The 12,027-nt window shown below is 42.1% G+C and overlaps 1 protein-coding gene and 1 long non-coding RNA gene across 7 annotated transcripts in view; one reads left to right on the top strand and one right to left on the bottom strand.

Moving 5' to 3' along the window:
• The window catches only part of LOC106490678 (uncharacterized), a 31,183-nt gene extending 28,556 nt beyond the window's left edge, over positions 1-2,627 (bottom strand). For 4 of the 6 annotated variants that reach the window (XR_010884869.1, XR_010884860.1, XR_001293654.2 and 1 more), the window contains exons 1-2: positions 1,550-1,872; positions 1,323-1,465 (exon numbers count right to left, since the gene is read on the bottom strand). This is a non-coding gene — a long non-coding RNA (uncharacterized lncRNA). Of the gene's footprint in view, positions 1-1,322; positions 1,466-1,549; positions 1,873-2,545 lie in introns of those variants that run through there. The other 2 variants (XR_010884861.1, XR_010884871.1) reach the window with 2 other exon arrangements.
• Positions 2,040-12,027, top strand: part of ALCAM (activated leukocyte cell adhesion molecule) — a 127,982-nt gene continuing 117,994 nt past the window's right edge. Inside the window, exon 1 of the mRNA XM_067300849.1 lies at positions 2,040-2,395. Coding sequence (XP_067156950.1) covers positions 2,299-2,395 — 97 coding nt within the window. The 5' untranslated portion in view covers positions 2,040-2,298. The remainder of the gene's footprint in view (positions 2,396-12,027) is intronic.

Below are 12,027 nucleotides of genomic sequence, written 5' to 3'. Positions count from 1 at the left end.
TAATAGCGTAAGCATAAATTACAAAATGACTCTATATGTTTCAGCTGTTTGAATTTTGTGGTTCTATAGCGCACTTTCAGAGTCTCTGCACCATGCGCTTTGAAATTATTTGCATCATTCAGAAAGATTTCTTCATCCCCACTCCCACTGACAGAAAATATATACTACTCATTATTTTGATGCAAATGAGGGAACAGTTAATCATCTGCATTAAAAAAAATGATGCTTGGGCATTATTTAATGTCCTAATCCAGCAAACCATGTATTTATCTCTACAAATTGACCTCACTATTGTCATGTTTAAAACAAACCATATGCTAAGTGCACCACTGAATTCTAGCATATAACACCCTTCTCCTCTTCTATGTTTGCTTGCATTCAGATAATTTTTAAATTTTGACCTTTCACCCTTTTTTCCCATCTACAGTCTTACTAGCTTTAACAGGTTTGTCCATATCAACAATGATTTCAGGATTAGGCCCTTAATTTGTAATGTATTTAATCGCTGCAGAAACAGCAAACGCTCTTAAAAGCACTAGAAGTTAAAAAACTTAATAGGAATACAACCCTGAACTAGATTAGGCGGTCATCACAACATAATTTCACACAATACATCTCTCAAGACTTCGAGAGGGTCTCCAGGTTCTGCAGTAATAAAAATACTAAATATCCCTACTTATGCATACGTGGTAAGGCTTTCAAATAGGCGAGAAAACACTCTGAATGGAAAACCTTCACCACCTTCAACAGGATGATGAAAATTTTCTTGGTCTTAAAGCAGTACTTTTTTGGAATCTGCTTATTAATATATCCGACTGAGAGAAATCTGCTCAGAAAACAAACGACCATAAAGCTCTGGTTTGCTGTAAGTTTAGAAAAAAATATTTTTAGTTTTGAATGCATAGCAGGACTTGCACAGTAAGAGATAATAATAATAATGTGAAAGAACAGAAGGATGTTTTGATTTGAAGACAGTGTTTTAGACTTCAAATTCTAAAAGTGAAACATCCTCATTCCATTTTACAGGAAAAAGTAAAGTACATGAGGAAAAAATATTCAGACTGTATTGGTTAAACCTATTCCGTATTGTGGTAATGTTTAAGTGTTCTCAGTTCTTAGTCATCATGAAAATTGTTTTGAGAACAGCAAACATATTTGCAGAATAAACTGGCTTAAGTCTGTGTTCAACTTGCAGGAGTTTTGGGGAAGTTCCTCTCTGAGAGTCCACATCATCACATGGTGAAGTAAGATAAGACACGCGTCACTTTGGATTTCACTACTAGAAAGTCCCTCTGGAGGGATCACATGATGTGCACACTCACATTTCCAGTTTTAGGAGATCAGGCTTACTTCATATGACAGAATGGACTACGCGTTGATCACACGGAACTGTTAGTCAGGAAACCTGCTGCGTGATTTCAAGGAGCTCATGTCCCTCTTTGTGAAACACCACCACTTGCTCAGTCTAAAACAGGGGGAGAAGAATGAAGCATTGTACCCGACAGCACCGTTTCTGGAGGGCATTACTCTGAGGAGGAATCTTTCTGACCTTTAGGGCAGCTGACTTCCAGAAAGTGCTGAAGGATCCCGCCTTTGCCCTTCATCGGTGCTCCTTCATGCAATGAAGAGTGCTGTAAGCTCCTTCCCCCTCCTCTTACTCCTCCACTGAATTACTTTAACTGAGCGTTAGTGCCCTCAGTCTTCCTTTCATTTGGACGCGGGAGCGGACAGCGCATTACGCTTTTAAACGCACAGCACAACGGGCGTTTCATCGCCTGCAGCTGGCTTGCTTGGGGGGGAGGGCTCGTTTCGCTTTTAGGTACTGGCCCGCACCACTGTATTGCGCGCAGCACCGAGCGGAGGTGGCGGGGACAGCGGCTGCTCCCCACTGCCGCCGCCCACGCCAGAGGCCGCGGCTCCAGCGCGGCCGCCGCCCCGAGGACGGGGAGGAGGGACGGGGGCGGGCGGAGGGGCCGAGCCAGCGCCGCCGCCGCCCGGCTCCGCCTCCGCGGCACCGCTCTCAGTCCTGGAGCGCCGCTCGCTGCCAGAGGGGAGCCGCCACCTGCCCCGGTGCGGAGTCGCTCCTCGCCGCTCGCTCGGCAAGAGGGAGAGTAGCCGCCCCGCCGCCGTCGGGGACGTGACCGCTCCCGCTCCCGCCGCCGCCCCGGGGAAGCCTGCCGCCGCCGCCCGGCCTCGGAGGGCAGAAGTTGCCTCCACGCTCCGCCGCGAGAGGGAAGAGCCGCCGCGGGCGCGCCGCCCCGCCGCCGCAGCCCCCCAGTCCCGCCGCGGGCAGGCGGGATGATGGAGCCCCCCGCCGCCGCCCGCGCCTCCTGCCGCCGCCGCCCGCTGCCGCTGCTGCCCTGCCTCCTGCTCGCAGCCCTCTGCCTGCCGCCAGGTGAGCGTCGCGGGAAAGGGGCGCCCGGAACCGCCGTCGCGCCGCGCCGTCCCGGCCGCCCGCAACTTCGCCGAGGGGAGGCCGGGGCGGCCGCAGGTGGCCGCGGCCGCTCTACCCGCCCGCCCGCAGCCCGCGCCCCGCTGCACCCACCTGCCGCCGGCTCCTCGGCGCCGCGGGGTTGCTGCGCGCGCGCGCGCGCGGGGCGAGCGCTCCCGGCGGAGGCGGCCGTTGGCGCCGGCGACCGTTGGCGCGGGTGACCGTTGGGGCGCGCCGCGCACCCCCCGTGTGCGCCGCGGCGCCTGAGGCGTTGTGAGAGGCCGCCGGAGGGCGAGGGAGCCCGGGCAGACGTGGTGCGCGTGTGGCTGTGGGGCTGGAGGGCACGTCCCGCGGAGCGGGCTGCCGCCAGCTCGGGCCGGGCTCCCCCCGACCCCCCTCCGCGCCCTCGGGCGCCCCTGCCGCGGCGCCCGCTCGCCCCGCGCGCGCCGACGGCAGCCGGCGCTTGGGGCGGCGCGGCGCTCCGACCGCAGCAGCGCAGCGCTGAGCCGCCCCTCGCGGAGTGGCAGCGCCGCGCTGGACGAGGCGGACAGCGGCAGGTCGCGTTCATGTGGGTGACTTTCTCTTTCCCTCCCTGAAAGCGTGCTCCGGGCGCTAGGGAAGTGGGGACGTGCAGGAAGTGCTAAAAAGCCCTAATTGTTCTGGGAGTACTTGGGCCGTGAGGTGTTCGTAGGCTTTATTTTGTAAATATTGAGTTGAAACTGAAGTCTGGAGGAAAGCCGTGAAGTCAGGAGTTCTGCATTCGAGGTAGAGAATGTCGCATTATTCTTGTAGAAAGAGCGTCAGCCTGTGGTAACATTTTGTATTGCTTTAAGGAAATGGCTTTGCCTTTGTGTGGTTGCGTTTGCAACAGGGAAGGGTTTGCAGAAGTGTTAGAGTTGGTGGTTTTTCATTCCTGGCCTCTGCCTTGTTGTTGTGTGCTCTCCAAGTTAACCATTTACAGGCAATATAATCTTTTCGAAATGAAAGATAAGGATGGGACTTCAGGAGACCTCTTCCGCTAGCAATATTTTGATGTTTATTTAGTACAAGCTTTAGCTAAGTAAAAAACGAACTACTAAACCAATAGCATAAGGCTGCCGAGGCTTTAGTCTCAATTAGAATAGTAAAAAAACTGCAGGAAGAACCTTAAGGGAATATGTCAAGCTGTTCTGCCGGGTTTTTGCTTTGGCAAATACAGTATTTAATCACTGTAAGACTTAAAAATGTAAGTCTCAGTGGCAGAGCTTACAAAGAATACTGGTTTCTGTGATGTAGAGAAACTCTTCAGGAAAGATTATTCATTTTGTGAAATTCTAAAGATATATTGAGATAAGCACCTCAGCTTCCAAGAAGCAAGACTTGTCCCCTGTAGGGAGTTTTATCCAACTTTCCAGTAAAAAAAATAAGAAGTGATCTCACTGGTTGTGTGACTGTCCACATTTTTACTTAAAATATCTAACGATTTCAGATTTCCTTCTATATCAAGGCTTGGGTTGATGAAGGTGTATAAAAAGAGAAAACAGCACTATCTCAGCTTAATAACTTTTCAGCAGCACAGGGAAATGCCTGGAAAGCCTAAGTTAAGATTTAAGCCTCTAGTTTCCAATTTATTCTTTGAAGGCCAAAAGATGTTTAAATATGAAAATATCTGTAAGAAAGTCTTGATATTACTGTATATTTCAGGTTTTTCTCTCCTCATTATCTCAGCTGTTTCATACTAATTTACTATCATCCGCAATAAACTCTGGATACATTATTCTGTCATAGCGTTTGGCTTTTGGGAATTTCATTTCAGGTTTACATATGGAAAGCAATAGATAAGTTATTAAAAGCATATTACAAGCTGATGTGTATCAGGTGTTGATCTCTTCAGCAATACTCAAGCTTATTGGTGATCCCTTTTAGGAATTTTACATTTCTTTCTTCATAAAATAAACTGCTCTATAACACATTAAAAATGCAGATATATTAAAAGATACAGATCTTTTATACAGATATATATATATCAAGATTTACAAAAAAGAGGTGGTCCAAGTCCCAATTTACTATTCGAAGATTAACCCTAGGCCAAACTAAAAAGGCATACTAATTAAAATGCATGATCCTCTAGAGGAAGTAACTATATGTGAAAGGAAAGTCAACTTTTAATCAAGAGCTAATCTTCGTCTTTCTAGTCCTTCCTCCCCCCCCATGAATGATAATTATGAAAAGCACAGTCTATTGAATTGTTTTATTACTGAAAATGTGTTACATATTGCTATGTAATGCAAGTGCAGTGAAACTGTAATATTTAGTCTTCTCAGTCACCTGATGCTTATCATTGTGTTCTCACTCCTGACTGCTGTTTTTCTGGTACATCTGACATGATACTGGTTCAGGAAAACTGGTTTTCTGTGTTAAAACCTGAGGTTCACCTGTTTTTTCTAAGACTGAAGTCAGGAAACCACTGTACCGTGCATATTTGTTTTGATACACTATGTTTCTGTGATCCAACACAAAGCTGGCAAAGCCCAACTCATTTTTATAAGTTGATAATCATTTGCTTTGGAAAATATTTGACTTGTTTAAAAAATCATTTTTTTCTTTTGCTAAGAATATGCTTGAAAAGTCTCACAACATAAATTATTTTTCTTCTTGTCCTCTCTCCTCCTATGTTGCTTTTCTAGTACTTCATATAAAGCAGAGGGCAACAACAGAAATCATCCAGGCCTGTAATCTTAAGTCTCTCAAGTTTCATGCTGAAAGAAAATAAGTTCTTCAGTTCTTAGAAGGACCCAACCCATTGATTTTTTTTATTTTATTTTTTTAAACTGGAAAAAATATATTTTGTGTTCATGAAATAAATATCTCTATGGTGAGTCGTACTTAATTAGAGGATATCTTATTTTCACCTTCCAACCTATGGAAGAGTAATACCCTTTCTTACAGTGCCCTTCATTCCCTTTCCTAGAAGCATCCTAGGATTCTAATGTGTAATCCCAGGGTAAACAGTTTCAGCTGTCTTCATAGTAGAAGTAATGCTGTTCATTAGCTTATCTCAATCTTAAAGTTTTGAGGATCAAAATCTGAATATTTATGCAAGGTGATACATGAATGGGAAAATACAGAAAATACTATTAAGTACTTAATGCAAATTACATCTGAGATCAACATAAATCTACCTTCTCCATTTTCTTACAAATATCCAGCTTTTATAACATGTTTTATAGTCTTAAACTATTGAGGGCTCACTGCAGATTTCCATCATGTCGGATCTGATTACATACGGTACGGAAGGGCCTAGTAGACCTAGTATAAAAACAAGCATTACTTCAGTGTTAATAGCTCTAATGTGCTTGCCAGTCATATTGTAGCACAGCACTGTGTGTTGTGTGTGTTTGTTTGTTTTCCCCCAACCCTGTCAAAGGCATTTTTTGGACTAACAAAAATGCTATCAAAGTGGTTTTGGGGTAATTATTGAGCCTGCAGGGAAACAATAGCAGATCACAGAATAGGGACCAGGTATGGGGGAGCCAGGCCTATCTATATAAGAAAAAAGTTAAACTACACTTCAAGCCTGTTAACAGTTGCGTGATTGTGCTAACTTTTTAGACGCTCTAACTTGTAATTGAATCTCCTAGCCATAGATGATCATGCAATATTCATAGTTTCTACTTTTTGTGACCTCTTTTATATGACCATAGGCATAATGGTCACAGGTAAGCTGGCTCATGGTCTGGTCTGCAATGGCTTTCCTCCCACTATTATTTCACAGTCTTTATGTACTGGCTTTTCAAAGATATTTAACGTATCCAGAAGCACAATCTTTAGGCTCTTTGTTTAGTGCTCCTCAAGGTTTCTTGAGGCTGGCTAGTATATAGATTTTTACTCTGGTAATACAATTGTTTTTTCAAGATATTAGAAAATGTATGTAAACTGTAATGCCACGCTTCTAAGAACTGATGCAGTGTACTGAATTCTGTCGAGTTCTTCTGCTTGCAAGAAGAATCAAGTCAGTTATGCTTCCATGCACCAGTGCTCAAATGAAAGAATTTTCAAGAATTGTAAATGCTGGAGATGATTATTAGAATTGACTTGAGTAGAATGTGATTTTTTTTTTTTTCCAGGAAAAAAACTGAATATCCACAACTCTCTGGTATTTTCGTGTTATCCTCCCTGATTTCGACCATAGTATGCTGCTTTTTCTTTTTTGAGTGGTTTTTTGTTTTTTTGTTTTGTTTTGGCAACTAATTCAATAGAGGGAGCTCCACTACCTCACTGATAGAGGCAGCATGTTTGTGCTTTTCTCAGACCTCTGGCTTCAGATTGAAAGTGATGTTAAAATTCCTTTTCTTCGTAGTGTTCTGAGGTATCAGGCTTTGTTTTTGAAAGCATCTTGCTTTCATCGATAACTTCCTGTTGCATGAAGAAGGACAAACCTGAAGTGATGACTCAGAGATAGTCCTCTTCTGCTGTATGCCCCCCCCCCTTTTTTTTTTTTAGATGGATCGGTTACTGATGCAGTTTTTCAAATAATCTGTTCTTGTCCGATGAGGGGCTTCATGGAGAAATTCAAAAAGAACTCGAATAAAAAGAGGGTGCTTTCCTGGGGTGAACGGTGCCAAGAGTGGTGTTGCATGATAAGAAACAAACAGGATAAGGAAATGATTGCCCTGGATGCATGAGAGAGAGCTAAAACACTTCCAATAGGCTTTGTTAAGCAATATTTTTGTTGAACAAAAACAGTTCTGTCGGTAAGTTCTTCTGGGATTATGAAGAAAAATTGAAATAGATGTGCTGTTCCATAAACAGAATCTGAATTCTTCATTATTGTAAAAGAAAATGAGGTTGCATATGTTCTTGTATGCTTCTAACCCATTCCATGTCTTTGATTTAGAAACAGGTAAATACAGAAAGCTGGTAACTGTTTGGCAAATCTAGAACTTTATATTTCTCTTGAATCCTTCGGTTTTTCTTAAATATTATTTCTCATCGGAGTACTTTGAGACTAATTATGAAGCCTCATTAAGAATTGGCCCCTCTTAGTGGTTTTAAAAAAAAAAGGGTAAATTTGTAGTACACTCAGAATTATTATTCCATCAGATGAATGCTGCACAGAAGTAATTTATCTTTTGACCTGCTGCAAAAGTTACCTGATTTTTTTTCTCTGACTTTTCAATTTAACAAGAGAAAATAACTCTTAGATGTTGAATAATAAAATGGATGTAGTTTGTATACAGCTAGAGTTAAACACGTCATTTTGTATGACTGACATACATTTCAGGGGTCTTTTTTTTTTTTTTTTTTTGAAGCTTGTTTTAGAAAGTGGAACAACTTGTTTTTCAGGAACTCGACATTGCTAGAGTTCATCATGCTGGCCAAGAAGAATTGTTAAGGCTCATGTTTTAGAAGGACAAAAGTGAATTGATGCAGTTTATTCCATGGGAAAAATGGTAAACGTTCATATTGGGCTCTGTAACTGGGTATCTTACAGAGAATACTCAGTTTATAGAATGGGGTTAGGATAGCTGAATGTAGGTGTGAGAGTTATTATTTGTGGGATGAAGTTCCTTTTGCAGTTGCTGAAATATTTAGCTATAGATTGTGTAGAGAATTCGCTTAGGTAACGGTGTATACTCCATTTTGGTATGAAATTTTGTTTCATGAAATCTAGAAACCAGCATGCTTTTAGCCAAGCAAGACCTATTGCTTATTCAATAAACAAACATGGTTTTACTTGGCTTATTCTAGTTGTTTTGGAAAGCAGAGATGAACTTAGTGGCCTTTGCTTACACAAGTCATGCATAGAATAGGAAAATAAGGAGAAGGAACTTGGTATTTAGGAAGGTTTGGGGGGGACTCGAATGCAATTATGTAATTTTAGAAGGGAAAAGAATTGTAAATTTTGATTCCTTCATTGCTGATACACAACTTGATGTGCAGTAACAGATGCTTGTGTATAGGCAAGATGATAGGATAAGTATTATTAATGGATGAATTTTAATATTATATACACTATTAAGAGATTTGCTTTCTGAAACTGGGAAACTTATTTTAAAGTTTCTGACAATGCCAAAAATGGGGCATGATGACAACTGGCGACATAAAACCTCAGTCACGAATTTAAGCTGGGAAAAAAAATTCCCTTACCCACTTTTCCAGCTGTCATGTGCCAATTGTGTTTTTTATGAAGTTTGTTTAAAAAAAAAAAAAAAAACCTCCTCAGTTCTCAAACTGTTGCAGAATATTGCTAATCTTGAACCCCATCTACATACACAAGTGATATGGAAGTCAGTATTATGAATGTGTCCCCCCCCCCCCAGTTTCTAGTTTATATTAATGAACTACATTTCTTACTGTCGTGTTCTTGCACAATCAAATGAGCTTTTAGTAATACAGTTTGCTGTGTAAACAGTACTACAATTTTAAATAGTTGCCATTTTATATAAGCAAAAACTGACAGTGACTTCACATGGGCATAAAGTTACTTTTCTATCTTTGTTGTCAAAATGAATTTTTGTTAAATGCTTAAAACGTCTAGAAACTGTTTTGCTCTAGTGGTTTCTCTCTTGACATGGCTTCTAAAACAGTGCATTACCTTCTGGAGGGTGTAACTGTTCCACAGTTTACTATGACCTTACTCATCATGCCACTGTTGAATGATGCAACATGTTATTTCATTCTTCTGAAGCTTAAGTCCTTATAATGTAGCTTATAATGTACCCTAAAGATTTAGCCCTGGTAATGTAAAGTCCTCCCACAGTGGGAAATTCCTATGTGTTTCTGTGAGAATTTCTGTTGTCAGAGCAAGGCTTCTGGATGTTTACCTGCAGGTTTAAGGGTTGGGTTGTATTTTTTGTATTTCATCCAAACTCTGTTGTGACTCCAGGTCACTTCTTGTCTTTGCTGATCGTATTCTTAAGAACCCTGCGATGTTAAATCTGAAACTTTAGTCCAGTTTCTGGGAGGGGGGAGTACAAAAACTTTTGAGATAGTGGAAAATAACTGAAGTGTTGTGAGGGTTATATCTGCGCACATGGTAGGAGAAGTAGGTGAACCACTTCTAGCTTGGATTCACAGAATCTATTTAGTATTTCTTATGCATTTTAAAATAGCATATGCCTGTTTCAGTAGAAATTGCTTTCATTATCTAGAAAGAACCGTAAGCGCTTGGAGTCCACAGTCAAAAGGACGTTGTTACAGGACAGGGGAGGGCAAACTTTCCAGTTTGTGTATCAAAATGTTGATATATTCAAGGGCCATGAGAGAGATATCACACTGTTTTGAGAGCCAAAGGGATGATGGTTCCGGGAGTGGGGAATGAGAATTGTTTTTCCAGAGGTCATGCTCGATGGGATGGGAGTGGGCATGTCGCTGGTCTCGGGGCATGCTGGCAGTGTTCATCTCTGCAGCCCCTGCTGGCTCTCTTCCCTCAGGGGCTGCTGCAGTGATCCAGATCCCTGGCTGTGGCAGCACAGCTCACTGCACCATGCAGCTTTGCAGCCGCACTTGAGCGGCATGCAGTTCAAGAGCCAGAGATCAGAAACTTTCTATAGCAGTGGTGGTCATCTATAGTGCCTATGGTGGTTGCTTCTTTTCCAATACGTGGGCGGCAAGGGAAGAGCTGCATTTCTCCAAAGCTTGAGAATTTCCCAGCTTTTGCTAAGGGTATACCTTCCTTCTGACCTGCTGCAAAGAGATATCTGCATAGTTTGGGGTTATCAGTTTGTTCTCTTGCTCTGAATTGTGTGCAAAGGACTCCATGGATTGCTTTTTTTATCATTATTTCCATCTGTGTGTACAGCAGTGATAAGGAAGGATGGGCTTAAGTGTATTCAGTATGCTCATGATCCTTGGCTCTGCTTCCATTACATCAGTCGCGCAAGGCATAGAGGAATGAATAAAGTAGTGTATTTCTTTCAGTGAATGCTGAATGGGTGAGTGTAAGCTGACAGAAGCTTTATCCAGAGAGAACTGGGGTGTTGTGAGGGGTGATATCCGCACATGTATTAGGAGAAGAGAGTGAACCATTTTTAGCTGGGATTTACAATCTGGTTCTATTAGATGTGGGAATGTTTGAAGACTGAGATTGAAAGTTCACCCCAAAAGCTTGTTAATTCTTTCTCAGCAGAAATAGTACATTTGCACAATTTCTCAAAACAAATTATTGTCGTGGTTTTACATATGGTTACTCCTGAGGAGCATGTATAAGCTTCATGTGGCTGCTTGCTCATTTGGACGGTGCTTTGCATAAGTAGATATAAAACCCAGCCTTTTTAGTATGCTGGAGTGCCTTGTCTTAGATGTGGATTCTAGTTCACAAAAGCCTTATAAATCACTGGCTTTTTCTTGCTTTTACACCAGTTGCTAGTCTTCCTTTGAGATGCTGTCAACTGTAAGCAGAAATGTTTGTTCTAAGAATTTCTTCATATAAATGCAAAAGAGCAGGACACTGAGAATGCAGGAGGCCATGACCCCTTGTGAGGAGGCTTTCTTGAGATGACAGAATAAATATTTGCTACTTTTTTGGACATATTGTACAACCCAGGCAGCCTTTTTTCATAACCACAAAAGGAAATAGGTGGCTTATAGTTTGGAAGTTCTGCGAAAGAACATGGCAAACTACAAAGAAGTCTGGAGGGGGAGCCTGTTAATTGAAATATTTAATGAAAACTTTAATTGGATTATTGCAGTGATTTTTTGGGGGGAAGAGGGGAACTAAAACTTTTTGCAAACTCTGGATAACTTTACTTTAAGAGGGGCCATCCTCTATCTCTAGGAAAGGAGGAAAGGAAAGGTACTGGAAAACATATGTTTTATGCAGACTTGCAGGAATTACAGACATAGGGTTAAGACCTAAATCTTCCATCTGCTTATAAAACTAAGCAATTTCCCAGAATCTTCCAAAATGATAGCTTTTTTAAAAAAAATGAGTTTGTTTGATTGCATGTGTGCAATGAAGACTGAGGACTGGATGGTTTTTTTTTTTTTTTTTTTTTTTTTTTAACTATTATTATTTAAGGGAGGAGGGAAGTGATCAGCGTTCTCTGGAGCAAGTGACACTTTCACAGCTTTCCTGTGTGGAGGCTGGGCTCTTCAAACAGTGTTTATAAGCAGAAGGAAATGGGGAATTAGGAATGATGCTGGCTTGGGAGAGGTCACTTAAGTTAGCATTTTTTTCTTGTGTGTGTCAGTGCTTTCAAACTGTTAAGCTAGGGTGGAAGTTCCACAGCATGCATTTAATTGAAGAGGATTTGAGTGTCTAACTTAAACTAAAACTGGTACTCCAGTGATGGAAAAAATAGTTTTATGTTTTTTGTGCCATTTGCTTTAGCTAAACTTAAAGTGCTCACTATGTTTTGCCTTTTGCAGCTTGGTAATACTTCAGTTGTAACTGCAAGGCTTCAGAATCCTGTATGGGCTGCTGCTGCGGTGGACGTATATCCTTAATGATTGCTATTGCTCGCAAACTGTTTGCAAGTCCACAGTCCCTAGCCTTGTGCAAATGATATTTGCAGATATTTCAGATGGATTATATAGTAAAGAACTCTTGCTGTGTAAAGAGTAGCTGAATTTTGTATTGTGGGGCTCAGAGGGCCAGAATTTATACATGGTGA

This window comes from Apteryx mantelli, chromosome 1 (genome assembly GCF_036417845.1).
Source record: "Apteryx mantelli isolate bAptMan1 chromosome 1, bAptMan1.hap1, whole genome shotgun sequence".
Lineage (NCBI taxonomy): Eukaryota > Metazoa > Chordata > Aves > Apterygiformes > Apterygidae > Apteryx > Apteryx mantelli.
Note: the sequence above shows the minus strand (reverse complement) of the source record. Positions and strands in the feature narration are given on the sequence as shown.